The sequence below is a fragment of the Myodes glareolus genome, chromosome 11, assembly GCF_982192425.1.
Source record: "Myodes glareolus chromosome 11, mMyoGla1.1, whole genome shotgun sequence".
NCBI lineage: Eukaryota > Metazoa > Chordata > Mammalia > Rodentia > Cricetidae > Myodes > Myodes glareolus.
The window spans coordinates 49,265,786-49,291,542 of NC_142036.1; the positions used below are offsets into that span (position 1 = coordinate 49,265,786).

The 25,757-nt window shown below is 47.5% G+C and overlaps 1 protein-coding gene across 1 annotated transcript in view; it reads right to left on the reverse strand.

The window, feature by feature from the left end:
- The window catches only part of Fntb (farnesyltransferase, CAAX box, subunit beta), a 77,125-nt gene that overhangs the window by 25,944 nt on the left and 25,424 nt on the right, over positions 1–25,757 (reverse strand). Inside the window, exons 3-7 of the mRNA XM_048415964.3 lie at positions 18,679–18,751; positions 17,004–17,095; positions 7,951–8,097; positions 7,771–7,854; positions 138–224 (exon numbers count right to left, since the gene is read on the reverse strand). Of these exons, the coding sequence (XP_048271921.2) occupies positions 138–224; positions 7,771–7,854; positions 7,951–8,097; positions 17,004–17,095; positions 18,679–18,751 (483 nt within the window). The remainder of the gene's footprint in view (positions 1–137; positions 225–7,770; positions 7,855–7,950; positions 8,098–17,003; positions 17,096–18,678; positions 18,752–25,757) is intronic.

The window sequence follows — 25,757 nt, forward strand, 5'->3', positions numbered from 1 at the left end:
TTTCAAGTATTTGTAAAGGGCATAACATATAACACCTAAGACATCTTCTAATTTTATATTCCCTTCCAGACTTTTAAGTTTTAACTTTTCTTGACCGCTTGCCCTCTGAGGACTGGGGGCCACGTGACTTCTCTCACCTTGCTATCCATTCGGCAGTGCCTTCAAAGAGGTCTGGAGTGATGATGTTGGTTAGAGAGGCCACCGAGGCGGCACAGTACGCGCTTCTGGAAAACAGAAACAGAGGGAAACATGTTAGGCTCCCAGCAAAAGCCAGGACAAGAGGCTCGGTAAACTATTTGGGTAGTTTACTATTGCCCAGTAAGCTGCTGCCATGTTCCGTCTCTCTCAGCACAGCCATTCTCTCTTGGCACAGCCATTCTTCCTGGGTCTCCGAGAGGTGTGCCAATCAGACAGACAGGACAGAGTTGCTCACGACACAGCTTCAGGGAAGGAACCTGACATTCTACTCTGCCTGCCTCCACACGGGCAGACCTACATCTGAGGAATCAGCGGCCACAACAATTCATCTCAAAAGCAGAGTCAGCCCTTGTTCATAGAACAGTCCCCAGCGTCCCATCCAGGCGTGGCTGAGGCTCTTCTCACTCATTCAGACATCTCACCACGGCAGATTTGGGACCTCTGTCTAGATGTGTGTGAAAGGTTAGCTCTACATTTCCTCCGACAGACACACTGTAATGGCTGCTTGGGCCTCACAAACGAGACAGGAACAGGCATCCTTACACCTCTAGAGAAAAGAACGCTGACATCAAGCCCTTCGCCAGACAAACACAGAAACCCACATTTCAGTGAAAAAGTAGGAACAAGGCTTAGGATACGGCTCAGTTAGTAAAGTGCTTGCTAAGGTTTCATCAAACCGGGTATGGTAGTGCAAGCCCATAATGTCAGCACCAAGAGGTAGAAGAAGGAGGATCACAAGTTCAAGGTCATCCTCAGGTACCTAGCAATTTTGAGGCCAGCTTGGAATACTTGAGGCACTGTTTCATTTAAAAAAAAAAAAAAAAGGGCCGGATGGTGGTGGCCTTTAACCCCAGCACTTGGGAGGCAGAGGCAGGTGGATATCTGTGAGTTCGAGGCCAGCCTGGTCTACAAGAGCTAGTTGCAAGACAGGCTCCAAAGCTACAGAGAAACCCTGTCTCAAAAACAAAACAAAAAGCAAAAAACAAAACAAAACAAAAAAAAAGAAACATCTTTTGGTCTTTTGTGCAGGGTGATTCTAGGGATCTAATCCTGGCTTTGTGTATACCATGCATACTCTATTGCACCAAGCTATACCTCTAGTTCCTATCTGAAAATGAGCAAGTAAAACAAAATGTATGCATTTGAGCTAACTCTTGTGGTTCTATTCTTCAGCCCTAATTCTTCTCAGGACACTCTTCCATCTTCTCCATCTGTCATGGAACACTCCCAGAGACTGTTTTGTGTCAAATACCCAGCATGGAAAGACAGAAATTATTTGTTTTAATCCTACTCAGAAATTCTTTTCTAAGAGCTCAGACGGAACATGAAAGGGAAGGAAAACAAAGTTTGGCTTCCATCTTATTCGCTGTATAGACTTAACACGAAGCCAGACTTACTGAGGCATTCCACAGGAATCGCTACGGAAGCCATGGGCATGCTTATCCTGCCAGCACTATGACCAGCCAGGCTCCCACTGGCAAAGGCACAGCAGAGGCATCCAGAGCAGGCAAGGGGTAAGCGTGCCAGCGCCAAATGTTGCCATTTACCATATGGTAACTTCGAAGGTATGATCTAATTTCCTCCAGGCCTTGAGCCTCTCACAAAGGCTCAGCAGTGTTTTCAGAAGCTCTTGGATCCTCATGGAGGGGAGGGGGAGCTGTGATGGAGTCTGCCTCTCATCAGTGGAAGAAGTGACAGGGAGGCAGTTGTGGAATTCTGTCCTCTGGGTGTGCCATGGCTGCTAGTCTTGAAATCAGAGCAGCTGTGATTACTTGAATGAGATCCTCACAAGATAATGTCTATTAATATTCCTGCGTGGGAGGAGGAAGGGGGAGGGGCACCAGACTCCTTAGTGGAGACTCCGGCCACTCCTTTTCTGAACCCCGCCCCCACACTAGCTGCAGGAATCCTGACCCAGTTGCACAAGGTCTTAGGTGTAGAGAGTGTGTAGGAGGCAGAAGTTTGACTCAGGGTGACGACTCTAGTGACCAGCTAACATGGCTAGATTGTTTCTTTGCTCTGTTATTGCCTTCTGTACTGAGGATGAACAGAAACACAGCCCCCACCTCCCCAGGATGAGGAACACAGCAACAATGGTGGAACCAAGGATGAGTCGGGGGAGTACAGTTCCATGGCCTCTGCTAAGGGAGAGAGGACAGCGACCAAGGCTGAGCTGTCCTGAAGGCAGACCTTCCGTGGCGGCAGTTCCAGTGTGGCCATCTTTCCCCATGTGGTAAGAATTAGCATGTCGCCATGCTGAAATGGCGAGTGTGTGTTCCTCCACACTGATGTTAGACATGAAACAGAAGCTGAGCTTTATGCTCCCCAGAGGGCCCGTCAGTATCCAAAGTCTGCAGGAGAAATCCCTGAGGAACTGCCTTCTTCTGTGTGGCACAGGGTGACATGCTCCTTGAAGGAGACACCCTTAAAGGGTCAAACTTCTGGAAGTATCGAGCTATGTTCTATATTGTTGCTCAGCAAACAACCATATATATAACGCCAAGATTCAGGGAACATTGCAGAATATAAGAATGTGAAAACCAGGAGAAGGTGTAGGATCCTGGCCTCCTAGACAGGACGTGATGGTTGCCGTCTTAAAATCAGGGCACCTGTGATTACCCATGTGAGACCCAGAAGATTAGGCTTGTTGGCGTTCCCTCATTAGAGAAGGGCAGGGGAGATCTTTAGAGACTCCAGCCACGCACCCTGACCTCCACAGCGACATGTGGGGTTTAGGTGGCATGAGAATACATAGGAAGTGGAAGACTGACTGGGGCTGGGAATTCCAATGACGCAGCTTTTGTGAACCACCACTCATGATTTTTGGGGGATGCCGTTGCCCAAGTCACCCATGCTTATGCGCAACCCCAATACATTCAATGGCTCGACAAGCAGGGCTTGGATGAAATTTTCTTTGATCTGTTGGTGCCCTCCCTGTCTGAGACACACAGAAAAGGCCTCCCAGGGAAAGTCACACAACAGACACCAAAACCACGAGTCCTAGAGCACACAGGAAGAAGGGGAGGGAACAAGGCACAGCTTGTCATGCAGTCTCTTCCTGTCTCCCTGTTTGTAGCTAGCACCACAGCTCTCCAGTTTGTCTGCTTTTTCTCCTCCCTCATCACCGACATCCAAACCCAAGTCATTATCATCCGCCTGGATCAACCTTCTGCTCGTCTCCTTCCTTCCAGTTCAGAAACCAGAGGACATTCACTTTTTAAAACACTGTAACCCATTCACCGCACCCAGAGAGCCAGCACAGTACAAATCAGATCGTATCACCGCCCACTGAAAACCCATCAGAATGTATTTGCCAGCCTCTGTAAGGAGCCTGTCCCTCCAGCTCTTTGTTCCCACTGGTGCCCCGGGCCTCCTACAGCTCAGCCGCATTCAGCCAACTTCTCATCCCTTGAACACACCCTCTCCGTCACCTGCTGTCTCTCCTCTATCCCCAGAGAGCACCATGAATTTTACAGTTAATTCAGAAAATGAATAAATCGTGACTCCTTTCTTGTTTTTCGTGACGGTTTCTCTGTGTAGTTCTGGCTGTCCTGGAACTCACTCTGTAGACCGGGCTGGCCTCGAACTCACAGAGATCCGCCTGCCTCTGCCTCCTGAGTGCTGGGATTAAAGGCGTGCGCCACCACCGTCAGGCTGTGGTTTGTTTTCCCAGTACAGGGGTGGAATCCAGTGTCTCATAGCCTTGTAGTTTAACTAGAAATGCTCCCCCTTCCCCATAGACTAATGTGTTTGAATACTTGGTCTACAGGGAGTGGCGCTATTAGGAGGTGTGGCCTTATTGGAGTGGGTGTGGCCTTGTTGGAGTAGGTGTGGCTCTGTTGGAGGAAGTGTATCACAAGGAGGAGGGTCTGAGGTTTCAGAAGTTCAAGCCAGGCTCTCCTCCCCTGCTGACTTGGATGTAGAAGTCTCAGCTCCCTCTCCAGCACCATGTCTGCCTGCACGCCACCATGCTCCCTGCCGTGATGATAATGGACTAAACCTCTGAACTGTAAGTCAGCCCCAGTGAAACGTTTTCCTTTATAAGAGTTGCTGAGGTCATGGTGTCTCGCAGCAATAGAAACCCTAACTAAGACACACGCATATATTAGGTAAATGCTCTAAGTTAGGGCTGCAGATCAATCTTTTATTTTACTTTTTATTTTGAGACAGGGTCTCAAAGTTGCCAGGCTACCCTTGAATTTGTAATTCTGCACAGTCTCCTGAGGAGGAGTCTGGGATTATAGACCAAGCCCAGCTAGTCACAGCTCCTTCCTTAACTGTGAATATGGGAGGTTTCTCAGGTGCCCAGAAGATACCCACACCTGAGTAAGGCATGCTCAGAAACCACCAGGAGTTGTTCTAGGCCCCAGAGATCAAGAGGCCATCTCTGCCCAAGCAGGCACCGGAGTAAACTGCCTCCAGGTGTAACCTGTCCTCTGTTTCCAATCTCCTCTCCTGAGCACAGGCTGGTGCTTCTACGCAAAGGAAAAACAAAGAACTGTGGAGTGAAAAACTATGGAACTGATGTTCTAGAAGCCAGGCAAGACGAGGAAACTGGAGGCCATCTGCAGGTCTGATCTGTCATCCACTGTATAAACGACAACCGTGGGCTCGATGGCAGAGCAGTCCCAGCACCATAGTAGGGGGATTATAGCCAGGTGCTCCTTAATGGAACACATCAAATTGACAGGAGACGTTGCCCTGCATTTGTCTAGCATATATGAATAAGAACACAGAGAAAGATCTGCCTGCCTCTGCCTCTGGAATGCTGGGACTAAAGGCATATGCTACCACACCCAGTGGTCTTGAGTTGGGGTTTCTATAAGTAGGCCAGGCAGACCTTGAACTCACTACCCTCTCGCCCCCGCCCCTTGAATGTGGGGGGGGTCTTCTGTGTGTGTATGCTACCACGCCCAACTACAGTCTATTATTTGTTTGTTTGTTTATGGTTTTTTGAGACAGGGTTTCTCTGTATACCCCTGGCTATCCTGGAACTCACTCTATATGCCAGGTTGGCCTCTGCCTCCCGAGTGTTGTGATTAAAGGCACGCACCACCACATCTGGCTCAATTAATTATTAAAAACCAAACTGCCTTGCAAGCTGCCACTACTCTCTAACACTGTGTGGCCTCTAGCGAAGCTCTGGCCTCATGTTAAGGCAGGTAAGGAAGTCTCTATACTTTGTTCAGGCAGCAGACCGACAGCAGGTTAAGTACCCAGGAAACAACTGACAACTAAAGCCACTCAAAAGAGTGGGCCCTCTTCTGGAGGGGTGACGAAGCCCCATCATTATAGCCTGGTACCACACACTTGATAAAATTAGATGCTATCGGAACCTCTGAGCTAATCCTCAAGCGCTCCTCTCAGGTCCGGGTGCAGAAGCGGCTCACGACCTCAGCACTGACCCGCGTTTCCAGAGCTCAGTGGCACACAAGGCCTCCTCGGTTGGCCTACTTTCTTTCTTTTTTATAAAAATGATTTATTTACTTCTATTTTATGGGCATTGGCGTTTTGCCTGCATGTACATCTGTGTGAGGGGGTCTGATTCCCGGGAGATGGAGTTACACACAGTTGTGAGCTGCCATGTGGGTGCTGGGAATTAAACCCAGGTCCTTTGGAGGAACAGCAGGTGCTCTTAACTGCTGGTCCACCTCTCCAGTCCCTGGTTGGCCAACTTTCTTTAAAATTATTAAAAACTATCATCATCATGTGTCTGTGTCAGGTGGGTATGCACCTACGAGAGCACATGTGCGGACAGAGGGCATCTGTGTGTGGTCTGTTCACTCCTTCTTCCAGGAACCGAACTTAGATCCTCAGGCTTGTGATGTAAATGCCTTTACCTGTGAGCAATCACACTGGTTCCTGGTTGGCTTTTCTGAAGATACCATGCTAACCATGCAAAAAGTGCAACAGTTATGCCCAAAGCTACACAGCTAGCACACCACTGTGAAGAACGTGCTCAGGAATCCACTACGAGGCCAGACACTTGGGGGAGGCAGGCAGATCTCTACGAGTTCAAGGCTAGACTGGTCTACAAAACAAGTTCAGGCCAGCCAGGGCCACTCAGGGAGACCCTGACACAAAATAACACAAAACACATACATACACACACGCACACACAAAAGATAGCTCTATCATTCTGATATAAAAGCATCACCTCCTCCCAAAAATATATTCTTCCCACACTAAATGATATACAATCTTAATGACCCACTGCATTTGAGAAATTACTTATTCCATAAACTTTACATGCCGCGTGGGTGGACTGTCCACAGGACAGGAAGCTACTTGCTAGTATAATAAATATATTTATTTTTTCCATTTTTTCTTTTTTAATTCAGACAGGGTCATATAACCTAGGGTAGCCTTGAACTCATGATATAGCCAAGGATGAATCATGATTCTCCTGCTTCCACCTCCCAAGAGCTGAGATTGTGATCACAGGCCACCATACCTGGCCAGATACGATTCTTGAGTAAAATACTAGGTTTGAGGCAACAGGTACCCATCAGTTGGCTCAAGTCCACTACACTGCAGCCTTTGGCCCACAAGGCACTCTGCACCCCACAGAGGAGCTCTCCCTCATGTGCCTTGGGTATTCAGGACCCTCAAGATTTCATCAGATGCAGTCAGAAAGTATTTACAGAGTCCATTCTAGCCTTGCTTCTCCAAGAGAGGTGAAAGACTGCATTACTGTGCAATTACTTACATTAAACTATTTTACACCGAACAAATGTATTTTGTATCTAAAGCATTTGATTCTGTTTTTATCCAACTCATATTTTGACATTTAGATAAAAGAAGCTAAGAGTTAATGACACTGGAGGACCTTAGTACCATATTAGCAAAGACCACGACTGTACCAGGGACACACCTCTTACACACCAGTCTATGGGACAAAGCAGCAGTTTGCCATGTTACTCTAGCTTAGCTGCTCTAAGGACAGGCACATTCTAGAAGCTGAGGATGCAAAGGTACATTCTCGAAGTTGTGGATGAAAAGGTACATTCTAGAAGCCATGGATGCAAAGGTACATTCTAGAAGCTGTGGATGCAAAGGTACATTCCAGAAGCCGTGGATGCAAAGGTACATTCTAAAAGCTGTGGATGCAAAGGTACATTCCAGAAGCCGTGGATGCAAAGGTACATTCCAGAAGCCGTGGATGCAAAGGTACATTCCAGAAGCCACGGATGCAAAGGTACATTCTAGAAGCCACGGATGCAAAGGTACATTCCAGAAGCCACGGATGAAAAGGTACACTCTAGAAGCCGTGGATGCAAAGGTACATTCTAGAAGCTGTGGATGCAAAGGTACATTCTAGAAGCTGTGGATGCAAAGGTACATTCTAGAAGCCGTGGATGCAAAGGTACATTCTAGAAGCTGTAGATCAAAGGTACATTCTAGAAGCCGTGGATGCAAAGGTACATTCTAGAAGCCGTGGATGCAAAGGTACATTCTAGAAGCCGTGGATGCAAAGGTACATTCTAGAAGCTATGGATGCAAAGGTACATTCTAGAAGCCGTGGATGCAAAGGTACATTCTAGAAACCACGGATGCAACTGTGCCACTCACCTCACATCCACCTCACCTCCAACGTGCATGAGGAAAGAGCCATCGGGTTGCTTCAGGGAGTATAAATACTGAAGAAGCTTCTCTCTGAGAACAGTGGGAAAGGGCAGAAGAAAATGACAGTGAGTGTGGTAGAGTAGGAGGAGCCCTCCTGCGTCTCCACCACCGCTCCTGCAGCTTTACCTGTTAATGACGTTGTAGGCTTCCTCCGTGCCAATGATGCACAGCGCATTGACAGCTGCATACGTGGGTGCAAGGTGTGGGTACTGCCCGGGGCCCCCTCCAAAGCCACCTTCTGGACTCTGACACAGCTCCAGGAACTGACACACGCTAGGTACATGGCCAATGGGAAAGACAAGGTTAGATAGCATTAATTTCCAAACATCAAATTCCTTTGAGAGTCCAACCTTTTCTAGTCATTCACCTACCTTCAAAGGGGCAAAAATCCTCTTTGCCACTTGACTACAACCAACTAAAAGACTCAGTTCTTTACCCAGCTATTATAGTTTTGTGTCCATTCCTTTGTTCCAGCATGAGGCTGAAGGAAACATTTCATAGACCAGGGGGTGAGTTTCATGCTTCTTAAAATTATTTTTAAAGATTTATTTATTAGCCGGGTAGTGGTAACACACACCTTTAATCCCAGCACTGTGGAGGTAGAGGCAGGAGGATCTCTGTAGCTCAAAGCCAGCCTGGTCTATAGAGTGAGTGCCAGGATAGGCTCCAAAGCTATATAAAAAAAGCCCTGTCTCGCAAAACCAAAAAGAAAAGAAAAAAAATTTATTTACTATATGTACAGTGCTCTGTATCACACATATGCCTGCATGCCAGAAGAGGGACCAGATTTCATTATTGATGGTTGTGAGCCACCATGTGGTTGCTGGGAATTGAACTCACCATCCCTGGAAAAGCAGTCAGTGCTCTTAACCTCTGAGCCATCTCTCCAGCCTGAGTCTCATGCTTCTGGACCAAACCTTTCCCTTTATTTTTCACTAAACTTGTCACCCTAGACCTGTAGCACTGCAGCTGCTCTTCTGAGAACCTCCGGATTCTGCCTCTAGCTCAGGGCGCAACTGCTGGTTCCATGCTGGTCATCGGTCCACATGTGGTCTGCATGCATTTCCTGGGCCCATGAAGACACGCCCCCACTCACTGTCACCAGAGCCTTCGCAGGCAACTTCTGCTCCCACCACCCAGAAGAAGCCAGTTTTGAGTGTGGTCCACTCCCTGTTAGGAAGATGGGAGAGCAGAAGACTCAACAGGGCACTGTTGTGGTTTGAATGAGAATGCCTCCATCACCTGTTGACTCACTTAGTTGACTATTTGCTTCCCATCTGGTGGTGCTGTTTGTGGAACCTTTAGGCTGTCAAATCTCACAGGAAGCTGGGGACACAGGTGGACCTTGAACCAGGCATACTTGCTGTGCATTCTCTTGCTTTCTGAGTAGACACATAAAGCCAGCTTCCTGCTCTTGTCACGATGTCTTCCCTGTCACGATGGACCACACCCCTGGATCCGTAAGCCCAAACCAACCCTTTCTCCAAGCTGCTTTTTTATTTTAATTCTCTTATTTTATTTTTGCCACTGAGGCATTTTACTAATACACATGTTTTGCACCGCTAGACGAAGAATCCCAGTGTTTTTCCTCCTGTGTGCTTTTGTCTAGCTTCTTCATGGCCCCTGATGCCAACTGAGGTTGTCAGTACAACGAAGCCAAAACTGATGGGACTGTCCAGCCATTTCTCTAGGTCTTTGAATTGCACATCAAATCTGGGCTGATCACGCCCCACTTCAACCTCCTCGTGAGATGACAGTGATTTTTTTTTTTTTCCCAGCTATGTGATAAGCTGGTCTAGGAGGTCCTTCTGTCTTTGTGTTGCTTTCATTGGTTAACAAAGAAGCTGCTTTGGGCCCCAAGTGCTACGGTTGCAGGTGTGAGCCATTGAGCACGGCTCTTTCAGAGTCCAGGCTTTCCATTATGTTGGCAGGTACAGCAACAGAATGTGATAATGACTGGCTGCCTCTGTCTTCACGGGCTAAGACAATACACACTCACGTCTACGTAGACCTAAGATTTTATGGTAGGCAGCCCAAGGATTGAAACTAGAGTTTATCATCAGAGAAGGAAGAAATTCTGGAGCACATTTTTAAGAAAAGTTTTCATAAATTGAGTTTGCTCTTTATAGATTTTCTAACCCTGGATCAATTCTTATGGAATATCCAGAAATAAACAGCTAATAACAATTCCTAACATAGGCTAGCTGCCAAATGGAAGCTTCCTGTACACAAAACAAGATTTAACTAATGTAAACCTCAGCAGGTGGGCAGAAGAGATGGCTCAGTGGGTAAGGGCACTTACTGCTCTTGTAGAGGACCCGGGCTTGATCCCAAGCACCTACATGGAAGTTCACAACCATCTGTAACTAAGTTTCAAGGCATCTGATGTTCTTTTCTGGCCTCCGCGGGCACCGAGCAGACACATGGTGCACAGACATACATGTAAGCAAAACAATCACATACATAAAATAAAATTGAATCTAAAAAACAAAAACTCAACAGCCTGGAGCTTGAAATACACGCTGCTGAGCGACAGAGCATGCGCATGCGGCCCTGAGTTCAATCCCAGCATCCTGCCCAGCCTTCCAAGGGCTGGAATTACACGTGTCCCTCTATACCGAGTTGCCATAAGCTTGAGGCCAGGCTGAACTATGTAGAAAATTTAGGCCAGCCTGAGCTACAGAGTAAGACCTTCAAAACAAAACAAAAACCATCCTAAAGAGTCACCTACTATCCATTTCCTCCCAGCTCCAAAGACAGACTACTGCAATGGAATGTAACGCTCCTGACGCAGCAGCCTGTGGTCCAGAGTGAGTACGGATCTGAATGTTCCAGACACCTTGCTGTCATGGCTCCACTCCAACCCCCCTCAGCTGACTGCCATGAGGCTGAGTGAGGGAACTGGAGGTGGGGCTCCCTTGTGGCTCTCCCTTCCCTACTACAGAACATTCTGACCCCGAGGCTTTCTAACTTGCACCCTAAGGAACAGACAAGCTGACTGTGAAGTGACAAGCTGTCATTAGCAGACTTCTCAAGCAACTTTAAGAACCAAAATGGTAATGATACTGGTACAGCTCAGAAAGGCACAAAACACTAAAAAAAAAAAAAACCAAAAATAATTCACTGGCTAATAAAACATGGCAACTAGGAAGCATTAGTGCAAACACCTCAATGACAATGATTCACCAAAAAAAAAATTCCTTCAGACGCCACAAGGGTGCGTTCCAGGGCTGTTTAGGGGGAGCTCTGCATCCCTTTGCATCCCGGTTTACATACCAATGACCGGCAAAGGGGAAAACCCTCTTTAACATCAATGGACTGATCATGACCTGGGTTTACCAGAGGCCAGGTGACGCGGATACCCACAGACACTGAGCGCCATTCATCTTTGCTGCACAATTAGAAGTACTTTGGGGGACATTTTTTTTTTTAAACCCAACAACCGAGTCATACCTAATACCAACTAAATCAGCCTCATTGAGGGCGGATGACGGTGGCAGGTTTGTCACATTCTGTGTGACGCCAATGCTCACCCTGCACCATTACTTCTTAGACTTAGTGTACAATCACCCGCGGGTCTTAGGCTTGGTTTAGTTTCATTGGAATTTTTTTTGTTTTTTTTGTTTTTGTTTTTTTAATTTTTGAGACAAGGTCTCATTATATAACTCCAGATGGCCTATATCTCACTATGTAGACCAGGTAGGCCTTGAACTCACGGAGATCAGCTTGCCTCTGCCTGCTGAGTGTTGGGAACAACGGTGGGCACTACCATGTGCAGCTTAGTTTTGTTTTGTTTAAAGGATCTTTCTTTGTAGCAAAGGCTGGCCTGCAACTCACTACATAGGCCAAGTTAGCCTTGAACTCGCAGCAATTCTCCTGCTGAGTAGTGGAATGACCAGGAATGAACCACCACGTTCAGCTGTTTTTACTTCTAACCAGTGCCTGGGTGATGCTGGTCTGAGGACCACATTGTGGAGATCAATAAAACACATCTGTCCTGTCCAACAGGCAACCCTAGTCACAGGGGGCAACTCCAATTTTAATTCAGATTAATTAAGTCACAAGCCACATTTCAAACGCTCAGTGACTGTGCTTAGCTGGTGGTGACCAAGTGGGTCACACATCCGTCACAGAGCCTTCCCATTATTGTGGGGCGTTCTATGAAGCGCTGCTTCTCTGACATTCAACCATTACAGAGAATGAAAAACTTGTAAGAGAATCAAGTTCAAGGGAAGGATATCCTGGCCTTAGTTTTTCAAATTTAATTTCATTTATTATAATGTAAGTATGTGTGTGTGATGTGGTGCCAGACATGCAGAAGGCAGAGGATAGCTTTGTGTAATTGACTCAGTCCTTCCAACTTTATATATAGGGTGTCCAGGGGTCAAGTTCGGGTCATCAGGCTTTTGCGCTAAGCACGTTACCTGCTGAACTCTCTGACTGGCACTACTGTCGGCCTATAAATCGGTCCTCTTAGACTTGTAGTAATGGTTGGACTAATCTAGAGTCAGAAGAAAACTCACCAGTGGGGCCAAAGGATAAAAAATATGTAAATAAGCAAAGAATGTAAAACAACAGAAAAGCAAATTAGAGACCAATAAAGATAAAACAAATGAAGTAGGTTCAACCAGCAATATCATACTGGGGGTCAGTATTATGGGGGAGGGAAGCACAGAAACACAAGATCAGACATGACAGGAACATAGCAAGGAAAGAACCAGCCATTAGGGCCTGTGAGATACATTTAATCAACAACAAGGTATCTTGTCTAAGGTGTCAACTCAGCGCTACTAAGAAATGCATCTGGCCCCAGCCTCCGTTTTCCAACTAAGAGGAGTTCAGATTATACTTGTAAAAATAGCTAAGTATTAAAAAAAACTACTAAAGCCAGAAAGCGAGCAAACGAATGAAGGATTAATATTATGGACAGACATCAAGGAGGCTGCCCGGGTACACACTTCATGCATTCAAAGGGCACTACACAAACTTCAGTAAATTACAAAAAGCGAGGTTTGTCCGGAGTAAGAACAACTTAGCTTAGACTTTAAAACCATTTCTGGTCTGGGGGTGTGTGGCCTGGTGGTAGATTGCCTGTCCAGCTAAGCACAAAGGTACACTAAACACCAGCACCCAAAACTAAACAAGTAAAAATAGTGATGAAGGGGGACAAACCCCAGCGCCAGGATAGGTTGCCGCAGAGACCACAGGCAAGTCACAAGGCAACTGTAGCAGGAAATAGGGGCACTGACCACCATCATCAGGATGGCTCGGGAGGGGCAGTGAATGCTCCTGAGTGGCAACACCTAGCTTCTTCCAGAAACAGCTGTATCTCAACACAACGGAGGGGGCACTGCCTTGGCTGTGGAGTCCAACAGCAAACGAGGAAGGATAAACACCGGTTCTTATTGGCTCCAGGAGGCTAGAGCTACCCGGAATCTTTGCTAAGCATACCCATCTAGACGGCAGCCATTTGGGAAGCATGGCCAAGTTTAAAGTGAGTTATTTAGAACAGGGTTTCTCTACGCAGGCAGGACTGACCTGGACAGTTTTCTGTTTTGAGACTCATGTCTACAAAGGTATTTAATGGCCTCCCTGGCCTGTACTCACTAGATACCAGCGGAAGCTGGCCCAGAAAAGCAAACAGATGTCATCATGTCCATTAGATTTTAACTTTAAATTTGAAAGGAGGGGCTGGGGTTGTAGCTCCCTTGGTAGAGTCATTGCTTAGCCCTGGATTCCAATCCAAGCAGCATATCCCTTGCTTTTGAAAGGGAAAGGAGGACAGATCGGAAGTTCTGATCATCCTCGCAGACAATGTTTCTTGTAGCCCAGATTGGTCTCAGACTCACTATGTAGCCAAGGATAATCTTAATTTTTTTGTTTTTGTTTTTTGTTTTTCGACACAGGGTTTCTCTGTGTAGCCCTTGCTGTCCTGGAACTTACTTTGTAGACCAGTCTGGCCACCAAGTCACAGAGCTCCGCCTACCTGTACCTCCCGAGTGCTGAGATTAAACATGTGTGCACCACCATGTCCAGTCTATGCAATACTGGGGACCGAACCTTGAACTTCCTGCATGCTAGGCAAGTGCTCCACCAGTCGTGCTACATCCTGGACCTGGAAGCCAAATATTAACAATACAATGGGCTCCCTGTGATTTTCATCTGGCTCTGTGTGTTTCATTAAAGTAGTGTTAATAACCAAGACTAAGAAGCACATTAAAGTACTTCCTTCAATGCTAAAATCGTTAAGTCAGGCAAGTGTTCCGCTCTAAAATACTTGTTCATTTATTTTATGTCAGCACACAATAAATTCATGTACAACCTCTTATGAGAGACAATCCAAATCCCCACCTCTGAATTTATTATTCTCGAAACAGCCAATACCTGCACTAATAAAGGCCTGGCCTCGCTAGCCTATGTCAGCCAGGACAGAAGCTGACAAAGTGCTTCTGTCCACTAGAGGGAACCCGGCTTATACTATTTCCTAAACAAACAAACCGGGGAGAGAACCAACTAGGATTAAAAATGAGAGGAACTTCGCACACGTGTAGGCTGTGTGTGTGCTGCATGCAGGTGGCTTTGGAATGAGGCAGGTAAATATTAAAGCTGCGGAGCTGGCTCTCGGCCTGCAAGGTCACCTTAATATCTGGAGGAAGAAAAACAGACCCCATTTTGTTCCAAGAGTGCCCTTTTCTTGTGCAAAATAAATAAAAAGAGCCTACAAATCCGATAGGGAGTAAGGGAGGGGTGTGCAAGAGAAGACAGAGAAGGGTGGGGGCGGGAAAATAATGTGATTATATTTAACTTAAAATTTAAAAATTATTCCAAACAATAAAAACTTTAAGCAAGGCAGTGGTGACTTTAATGCCAGCACTCAGGAGGCTGAGGCAGGCGGATCTGAGTGAGTTCAAGGCCAGCCTGGTCTACAGAGTGATTTTTTTTTGAGGCAAGGTCTCACTACATAACTCCGACTGTCCCAGGCTAGCCTGGAACTCAGAGATATCCACCTGCCTCTGTCTCTGGAGTGCTGGGATTAAAGGGGCGTGCCACTCTGCCCACTGAGACAGTGACTTCAGCTCTCACCATCCAGACTGAACTGTAAAACACGCACATGCAACCTTCTGTGTTGTGCTGTTTTTCTATGCATAATCAGCAACATTTTTGTTTGGTTTGGTTTTTTTTTCCTTTTGGTGTGAGGCTAGGTGGGCGCTACAGAGGACCAAAGGCAGGGCCTCCACCACGCGGGGCAAACTCTGCATGCTGTAGTGCTGTAGTACAGACGCTGCTGTCTGTGTTTATAAGGGGTCCCACTCACGCAGCCCTGGCTGGCCTCAGACTCTAGGCAGGCCTCCCACCTCACCCTTCCGACCGCTGGGATTACAGGTGCGTACCACTATGCCTGGCCTCCCCTCCATACTCCTAGTCTATAACAGCTGAATTTTTTAACGGTCTGTTGTCACATCATATCCCTTTACATGTGTATTCTTTTATGCAAATATACACAAATATAAAGACACTTTAAATGGCTGGATATTTCATGGTATATACTATGTTACAATCAATCCACTTTAAAGCATCTCTTACTACTGATGCTGTTCGGTGTGACACACCCTTTAACGGCACCCCTCTTCCCATCGGGTTCCTCCCACCATGTGTGTCCAGGTCAGACTCAGGTCATCACACATGGAGGCAGGTGCCTGCTCAGCTGTCTCGCCTGTCCCTTTCTTCCTATCTGGTATTGCCACTGACAGCGACCTGAGCCTTCCGCTGCAGGAGCTCCGTCTCATCTCTGTGGCCTCTCCTTCCAGGCCTCCAGGCCTCTCTCGCTGAGTCCTCCTTCCCCCTCTCTTCTCTCATATGCCTCCTTCCTATTCCAGCATACATCCTGACAGTGTGGGTGTTGGTCGGGGGCTCCCCAAACAACTCTCAGCCCCCAACTGGTATTTCAAAAACACATGGGCCTTTATTTTGACAATTAAACTCCTGTTGCCGCAGAAACTGCGTCCAACTCCACTTCCAGGGCTGGAGGCAAGCAGGCTTGCTGCAATATTTGGATTACAAGAACAATGCATATTTTCCATCTGCCTCAGAAACATGAATTCTAAGGGTTAATGGCTTAATTCTTTATTATCTCCTCCATCCACATTCATCACAAGACACCCTTCCCAGGACGGCAAGAATGAGAGGTTATTGTTAAAGAGAATGAATGAGACAATGTAAGTTCTGTTCCTCTGACCTGACAGCGTGACCAAGGCAGGGGCTCTGGGACTAGGCAGGGCTCGAGCGAGCCTCCACCAGTCTTGGCACAGCTGCCATCCTCTGCTGTGCAGAAATAAACCTGGCTTGGGATCCTTGCGTCCCCCAACTCCTCACCCTTGGGAGTACATGCTCTCGGTAAACCCCTCAGGTCCAATCCCTGGCCGTCCTTTCCCATCTCGGGAAGTCCCAAGGTTGGAGGCATGATCAACTTTGATGTAATTGTGACGAGCGTGAAGTGCCACCTCGCAAACGTCATCTGCGCCAGCAGTTTGGGACCATCTAAGATGCTCACGTGTCTCAAACTCTGAGTCACGGCATCGGCAGACCAAGGCTGTAACCCTCAGTCCTGTGGTGAGCTGGTCTGCCCCCACACACTACACCGCCACGGAGGTGTTTAAGGAAGGCGAGAGTATTTTGATTCACAGAGGGAACACGCTTTCCATAGCAGTTCTGAAACGTACATGTTTCATCACTGCTATCAGAGATGATGGTGAAGACTCTTCTCAAAGATCGGAGCCAGGGAACACGGGAGGCAGAGGCAGGTGGATCACGTGAGATTGTGGCCAGCTTGGTCTACGTAGCAAGTTCTATGACAGCCAGGATTACACAGAAATACTTTCTTTAAAAAGAGAGAGAGAGAGAGAGAGAGAGAGAGAGAGAGAGAGAGAGAGAGAGCAGAACAGAGCAGAGAAAAAAAAAACAGAGCTCCTTTGGAAGTTCAAAGAGTTGTTCCACCCACAGCCCACAACAGGCTTCTGAGTGGAGGAGTTTCCGGAAGTTGCTGGAGGTTAAGGGAAGGGCAAGGGTTTCTTTGTAACACTCTTTTCTCCCTATTACAACAAATAAAACAGGAACAAAAGGAATTTCAAATCTGAGATGTGATTCCAAATAATGCCCCAGGTTCTCTGAGCCCGACTCACTCTGCAGCCACTATTTGAGGGATGGGTTCATCTAGGAGTTCCAAGCTGTGCAGGATCCAGTAGCAGAGCCAGGGGCGGCTGGCATCCAGACACTGGGAAGGACAAGAAGAAAACACACCCTTTACTCAATCATTCCAAGATCCGGTGGACAAGGCTACATCTGTCTTAGTCCCCGAAGCCTAGAAAGGGGAGGAGGCATGCTTGCTTGGACTGCAATCAGTAAATGAGGGATGCTTTGCTTTGTGGCTTTAGCCAGGAGGTGGCATGTCTATCCGTGACAAAAGGGCAACGGGAAGCAAGCCTTAAACCCAAGGGGTCCTTCCCTGCAGGTGTCCAAGCAAGTCTGAGCAGAGAACTTACACACCAGGAAGGTAAATGCTCCTGTTTTCCCAATGCAGACCCAAGGAAACACATAATCTTGAATTCACTCATTTACAGAATCAGCAAATGTTTGGTACCTGCTTGTGCCAAGCATCATAGTCACCGGGGGGCATGAAAATAATGGAGGAGACTGGCTCTGATGGGGTGCTCAGGATGTAGGACATCGGTGTGACTATCTTAGAGAAAGAAGCAGCAGACACATGGCTGCCCCATGTCTTTCCGGAACAAGGTGAACGTGTCTATGTACATACATGCTAAGTGCTGCCGTGCGCAGAAACAGCACTGAGGACCTGGAGGAGGCTGACTGTGGATGGGGACTGGGCAAAGGCTCTGAAGGTGACGCCTGGACGACCTTGGTACTAACTTGAGTCAGACATGGTTGCTGAGCACCCCATGCTAGACAGTGCAGGTGGCACCATTTACCAGTTGTACTTAAAGTAAACAAGGCCTAGGGAGAGTAATTTTTTTTAAAGATTTATTTATTATGTATACAACATTCTGCCTCCATGTATGCCCGCACGCCAGAGGAGGGCGCCAGATCTCATTACGGATGATTGTGAGCCACCATGTGGTTGCTGGGAATTGAACTCAGGACCTCTCGAAGAGCAGCCAGTGCTGTTAACCACTGAGCCATCTCTCCAGCCCTGAGACCAATTTTTTTAATGTCAGAGTTGGGGTGTAGGCTGTTACTCAAGTCACCTATGAGACCTGGAAAACCCTTCCACAAAAAAATCAAATATAGAACACTGAAATAAAAGCCAATTCAAAGCAGAACTATCCTTTGTGAAGGGAGGCAGGGACACGGGAGCCTGCCTGTCACAGTCTTTTCTTCTCCTACCACAAAGCTGAGGTTCTTCCCTGAATCTCATGGCTCTTAGAATCAGGCTTTAAGAGTCACTCTGTGTTTAGTGTCCTCTGGAATCTAAGTACTGGTCCTCTGGCCAAGACAGGCACTGCATCAGCTTTACAGGGCCACGGTGTGGGGATAACGGGAACTGATTTAATCGAGATGTGAAGGGAGCCAGCAGAAAACACACCGCGATCAACATGACAGAAAGCCCAGACCATCTAGGGGGGTCCACCAGCTCTAGGGGCCACCAACGAGGGAGGAGACTTTAATTAGCCCCTGTCATAAGTAGAGTCCCAGCTCTGCACAGCAGCCTATTGCCTGCCAGAGCCACGTGGTGTCGTGGTGTGATGGGTTCATCTGCAACAGGTGAAAACCAACAGCCTTCTGCGTTCAAATAAGGGGTATGCCAGGGCTTGATAGAAAGTTCCCCGGCAACACTTTTACCTCATAGGCATCTGTGAGCTGTCGGAGGCCTCTTTTCAGATAATGGAAGTGCTTCTCCCTCTGCAAAATGAGCCTGGAAAGACAAAGCCTGTAAGTCCTCCTACCAGCTCCCGCTCCCGCCACACACACACACACACACACACACGCACGCACGCACGCACGCACGCACGCACCCCACAGTCACTAACTGGATGCCTGGTGACTTCAGTGCGTACCAAGGGCGACTACAGCAGGGAGAGGAGGCACACCTCTGAGTTCTCTGGAGTGCCTGCACACTGTCCTGGCAGATGTGCAGAGAGAAAACAGCTGCACTGGGCGCACGCTGTTATGCTACTATACTCTACCCACAGAGCTCCTCCAGGACCTGGGAACGTTTTATCCTGGGACCCGCTGTGCCGTGCACAACCTAACTCAGAACCTCTCTGCTTCCCTGGGTTGGTTAACTTCGGTCACTTGAGTCGTTTCTCCTGGGACCACTTGTCCCCTGGCCACCCCTTGGCTGTCCATCTGTTACTCCTGCCCCCAAATTCCACCTCCCACGTGCTGACCCACAGGCCTGGCCAGAGGACGCTTTTTGTATTCCACAGCCAGTCAGGCCTGTGGCACTGGGGTCAGCAATACTGGCTTTGAGATGGAATGTGCTGCCCGTGGCCACCTGCGAGGGCAAAGAGGGAGGCGGGACTTCTTGCTTAGTGCTGAAAGATGGCCTGTGTGGCTCTGGGAGAAAGGAAAGGAATGTCAAGACGCTCACCGAGCCTGCTGACTATGGACATAACGGGAAAGAGAGCCATTCTCTTCTGGGTAGTCAGTTCAACAACTGTTTCCAGAGCTCCCACTGCTCTGTGCTCAGAACACGAGCACTAACGTGGCCTCCACCTCAGAAAAAGAGATCTTCCAACACAGGAAGAGAAATGCTGTCTTAAAAAAAAATTGCGGTGGCATCTACCTGTTGTAATGCTAGCATTCAGAGGGAAGACGACAAACTCCAAGCCAGGTACATAACAAGACCCTTCTCACACAACCATACACACAAGTCATAGTGGCATCAGGAGATGGTGGGGACTTTGAGCATTGGGAAGGGTTGGTCATTAAGCCACAGGCAAGGCTTGTTAGCGCCTTTGAACCTTCACCAGGCACCCACTGCCTTCTGTTTTCTGCCCTGAGCTGAAACAGAGCAAAAGCCCTCACAGAAGCCAATCGGGTGCTGTCATGCGCTTCGGCTCCCAGCCCCCAGAATCGTTAATCCTGGTGTACTGCTGCACGCCTTTAATCCCACCTCAGGAGGCAAGGGCAGGCGGGTTTCTCGGAGTTCCAGGCCAGCCTGGTCTACAGAGCGAGTTCCAGGCCAGCCAGGGCTACAAAGAAAGGGCCTATCTCAAAACAATGTGTATGTGTGTGTGTGTGTGTGTGTGTGTGTGTGTGTGTGTGTGTATTCTGAAAACAAAGCTGGGCATAGGGACCCATAAGCCCAGTACTCAAAAAGCAGAGACAAGAGGATCGCTAGTAGGTCAAAGACAGCCCAGTCTATACAGTGAGTTCTAGGTCATCCTGAGAACTTGTCTCTTAAACAAAACATGCAAAACCTAAGAGCAAATGAAATACAATAGAGATGATCCTGAAAATATGCCAAGCAAAAGAATCCACTTTCAAAATACTACATATTATATGACCCTATTTATATGAAATGTCCACAAAAAGAAAGTCCTTAGAAAGTAAATTGAGCCAGGCAGTGGTGGGACAAGCCTTTAATCCCAGTACTGGGGAGGCAGAAGCAGGCGGATCTCTGTGAATTCGAAGCCAGCCTGGTCTACAAGAGCTAGTTCCAGGACAGGCTCCAAAGCTACAAAGAAATGAGAAACTCTGTCTCGAAAAAAGAAAAAAAGTAGATTAATTGGTTGCCTAGAGTTCAGAAGATGAAGGTGCTGAGGATGGTGACTAAGGGTATTCTTTTAAGGGCAATAAAATGATCATAAATTAATCATGGTAACGGTTAGACAACTCTGTGACCACACTAAAACCACTGAATTATATATTTGAACTCAGTGAGTTATATAATTACATTTTCTAAACATTGCTGGATATGGTGGCGTATGCCTATAACCCCAGCATTAAGGAGGCGAATACAAGATGTCAAGTCCAAGGCCAGAGAGGTCCAGACTTCCTGGGCTAGTAAAGCACTAGCTATGTAAGCCTAAGGGCCTGCGTTCAACTCCTGAAACCTGTGCAACAGCAGAAGGAGGGCACAGTTCCACGGGTGTCCTCTGACCTCCAGTGTGCCTACACATACACCATGCACATACATGCACACACACACACACACACACACAATGATAACAAGCGTTAGCCCCAAGGGTAAGGGGAATTTTGAAGGGAGTGGTTGAAGTGGCCCAGACGGCAGGAGATGCGTGTCTCCAGTAAGGGAGACTTCTACATCCTCAGAGCCAGAAATGATGTGATGAGCAGGTGGACGATGAAATGGGGAACAGCAGACAGGAAGCTAAGTGGGGTGCGAGCCCCTGGTTAATTGGGAATGAGGAACACAGGTCCCAGGAGCTAAAGACAGGCTGCTGTGGCGAGGGTGTTAAGAGAATCTATATAAGATGAATAAAGGGACTGGAAGCCAAGAAAAAGAAAATTTTTAGTGAAGTCAGTTTGCAGACATTCCTAGTGGTTTCTTGATAATCTTTTCTCTTAAAGACAGAGTCTCACTGCGTAGCCCAGTTGGCCTCAAACTCAAAGTCCTTCTCCCTCAGCCCAGGGGCTTCTGTTATGCATGTGCGCTGGCATGACTGGCTTCCTTGCTGGGACTGTTCAGAGACAGCAGTGGGCTGAGAAGAGCAGACTAAGCAGGAGGGAGGGAAATGGTAAGCAGATAGCTCATTGTCCTGGCTCAGCCTCAACAGGATGGAAACACGGGCTAGCATGGGCTATTACAAGAACGAGTGAGACCATTAATGACAGCAGACTAGCAGGGACCAGAGGCTAAGAAACCAAGCTAGGTAAAACCAAGCATGTTATTTAGACTACTAACCGAACAGGTCTAACCTAGACAGTCCAGGTTAGCTTTAAATTAAAGATATTCTTGCCTCATCCTCCCAAGTGCTGGGGCTACATGCATGTCTCACAAGCAGGCTTTGGCTGGGTTGGTTTTTCTTTATTTTGGATTTTGGGATTTTTTGTTTGTTTGGTAGGTTGGTTTTGGTTTTTTGAGACAGAGTTTCTCTGTGTAGCCCTGGCAGTCCTGGAACTTGCTCTGTAGACCAGGCTGGCCTCAAACTCAAGAGATCCACCTGCCTCTGCCTCCTGAGTGCTGGGATTAAAGGCGTGCGCCATCAGGCATGGCGTTTTTACTGAGCTAAACAATTAAACAAATCCTTCAGATATACAGAAATGCTTGCCCACTGAGACAGTTCAGCAAGTAAGAGAGTGTTGGGACCAATTGAGTCCTGGCCTTCAGCTGTACTTCCCTGCTAGAACCTTCTAATCGAAGTTACTAAAAGCTGTGCCTTGCCTAGAGGATCAGAGGATGGGATTTTCACCTGTTGGCCATTGACTGCAGGGTATTTAAGCCTCCATGGTGCTATTAAAGAGGGGCTTTTGTACCAGTGATTGGAGGTTAGTGTGTCTGTCTGTCTGTCTCTGTGTGTGTTTCCTCAACCTCCAGCCCCTTGCCCAAAGCTCACGAACTAGATTCTAGTGCATAGAGCTCAGGCTGGGGGGGGGGGGGGGTGTTTGCGCACGGCAAGAGAGCACTTGTCACCATGGCCTGATGACCCGAGTTCAATCTCTGGACACCACACAGTGGGAGGACGAAGCTGTCTCCTGCAAACTGTCCTATGACTATGCAAGTGCCCCATGTGGGCGCACAAGCATGGACAGACACACGCACACACACATACACACATACACACACGTCATAAATCAATGTAAAAGAAATGTCTTTCAGGTACTGAAACCCTGGGAAGTCTTCTCCTTGTTTCTTGAACAATCTTTTTATGTGATAGCGGCTTTTGGGTCACTAAGGAATCAAAGAGTTTAAAGATACTGGCCTCCAAAGAGCAACAGGTCGGCTTGTTGATGCGGTAAGGGAACTGCCTGAACCCCAACTGTTCCTACAGCTAGTTAATGGAGGAAACCCCCCTCACCTCCTCATCTACCACAGGTTGGTCCCTAAAGAAAGAACCTGAGACAGTTCAAAGGCAAGCCCCTCCTAAGACGCTCCCCTCTACAGACAGACAGCCCCGAGGAGTCTTGCTGAGAAGGGGGTTGTTGAGGTTTTCCAGCTGGGTCTGTCTGAAGAGAAACTTCAGCCACATATCCTGGGCGGGTGGGGGGTGGAGGTTAGGGGATGCAGGAAGAGATTACTTCTGGTGACCATTTCCCAAGCCAGTTTCTTTCATTCTCATCCATCTAATCATAAACACATAAATATACTGCTAAGTAAGAGTCCAGTTTATTTTGGTCAGTCAGAAACTACACTTAAAAGGGCTACTGTTCAAGACAAAGTATGCCCTCCCCGCCCACCTCACAATCAATGGTGAAATCTTAACCTGTGGTGTAACTGAGATTAGAAATGAGAGCTTTAAAGAATTTAAGGTTATGAGAACCCAAGGGTGGCACCCTATCCAGTAATCCAGAAGCTTTAGTAAGAGGAAGAATGCTAGGGTGTAACTCAGTGTGGAGTGTTTGCCCAGCACGCACAAAGGCCCTGGGTTGATCCAGCCCTGAAGGGGGTGGGGTTGAGGGAAGACATGAGAGAGTCTGAGCACAAAAGGCCACGTGAGAACCTAGCCAGGCAGCCGACTGCAAATCTTAGATCAGGTCTTGGGAGAAACCAGGCCCGTTGGAATCTTGACCTGGGATTTCCAACCTCCTGAACTGTGAGATAATAAGTTCCTGGGTGTGTGCATGTGTATCTGTGCATGCACGATGGACACATTCTAGGTTTCACATTAAAGCAAATGAGATGAACTGCAAAGGTACACATCAGGGCTGTGATGGCCAAGTGGTTAAGGTGCTGGACTGGAGAAGTATAAGTTCATTGGGGCAGGACTGGGGATACGGCTCAATTAGTAGGACTTCTGCAGAGCATGTGCCAGACCCTTGTTTGACCTCCCTCAGTGGCTAGAACAAAAAAGTGAAGAGGAAAATGAATGAAACTAAGAACATTGACTGCTCCTAGGTGTGGCTGAGGAGAAGGTTTATTGTAGATATGAGGGAGAGCATGGTCAGAGGCTTCTGGAAGGATCCAGAGCAGAACAGACTGGGCCATGGTGGGGGGCAAGAGAAGAAGAAAAAAGAGAGAGGGGAAAAAAAAAAACCCAAGAGGGCAAAGAGAACCAAGAGAAGAACCAAGCTGACACGTGGCCAACATGGTTGAGTTACACAGAGAGGACAGAGAAGAGGGGGAAAGGAAAGCTTAGGGGAGTGGCTGGGATGAGACATGCAGAGAGGAGCCAGGGCTCGGTCACAGATACTAGCAATGCTGAGAGAAGCCAAGCCTGCTTTCACATGCTAACAGGCACCTCAGTCTGCCATTTGTCCTGAGTTCCTTTGAGACCTAACAGAAACTAAGAACTTTCTTAAGAAAGCAGGATGCGGGGTAGGAGAAAAGGCTCAGCAGTTAAGACTATTACTGGCTGCTCTCCCAAAGGATCTGGGTTCAATTCCCAGCATCCACATGGCTGCTCACAATTGTCTGTGACTCCGATCCCAGGGCATCCGGCATCCTCACACAGACATACATGAAGGCAAAACACCAGTGCACATAAAATAAAAATAAGTTATTTTTAAAAAGGAAAGCAGTAAGCAGTGTGGCATCATGGTGTACACCTAATATCACATCATCTGGGAGGTGGAGGAAGGAAGATCGAGTTCAAGGTTATACTTTCAAAGACACAAAGCCAAAACAAAAGCAAGCACCCAAACAAGGCACTCCACAACAATAACAGTAAAAGAAAGCAGGATGCTGACAAAAGCATTAAAAGTACAGGGGCCAGCGAGATGCTCAGTGGGTAAAGGAGCTCGCACTGAGCATGACCGGAGTTCAAGGGTTGAGGGTACAGGGCACTGGCAGAGAGCACCTAGGAGGCAGAGAGGATCCTAAATTCAACCCCAGCACCTAAAAAGAAAAAAGAAGAAAAGGGGGCTTCTTAGTACTAACTACCTCACAAGTGCACACTTTACAATCATCAAGAGTAATAAATCTTTCTTTTTTTCTTATTTTTTAAGACAAAGTCTCTTGTAATCCAGGCCAGTCTTGGTCTTTTGTTTTTTAAAAGATCTATTTATTTATTATATATACTGTGCTCTGTCTGCATGTACACCTGCACACCAGAAGGGGGCGCCAGATCTCACCAGAGATGGCTGTGAGCCACTGTGTGGTTGCTGGGAACTGAACTCAAGACATCTGAAAGAGCCAGTCAGTGCTCTTAACCTCTGAGCCATCTCTCCAGCCCCAGAACTGAGGAAAACTGGGAAGGCCTGGTCCACCCCCACTGAAGCATTAGGATCACAGGCATATACCACCACCAGAATGAGCAGAAAAATCCTTTCTAGGAAGGGAATTAATTGTGGAATGCAGCAACATTCAGCGTCAGCCCTGAACTTCAGTCACGGCTGTTTCCTGGCTTTGGCTCTAGCAGCCTGAATAGCAAATGCCTGCCTCAGCATCATCGCGGGCATTCCTGGACCTGAGCACAGACAGTGGTCCTGACAGTATGTCAGATCTGATCAGCATCATGACCTTAGAAATGCAAGCAGGCTACATCCCCTAGGTGTACTGCCAACATGTGCACGGATGGTGGCGAACCATGAAGTCCGTTCCTGATTCACACTGTCAGATTCTGAAATGTCCTTTTTTCCTTTGGTTTATTGTCTGGGGGTGGTCTTATTTTGTTTTGTGGCAGAACTCTGGGCCACACACCTGCTAGACAAATACTCGACCGTTTCACTATACTTCCTAGCCAAGACCTAAAATTTGACTACTAAGAGGTTAAAAGTGTAATGATAATTTAAAATTCTGACACATTTTTAGATTTATTCCTTGGCGGGAGGTGTTCTGGGTGCTGGAGCCAGTG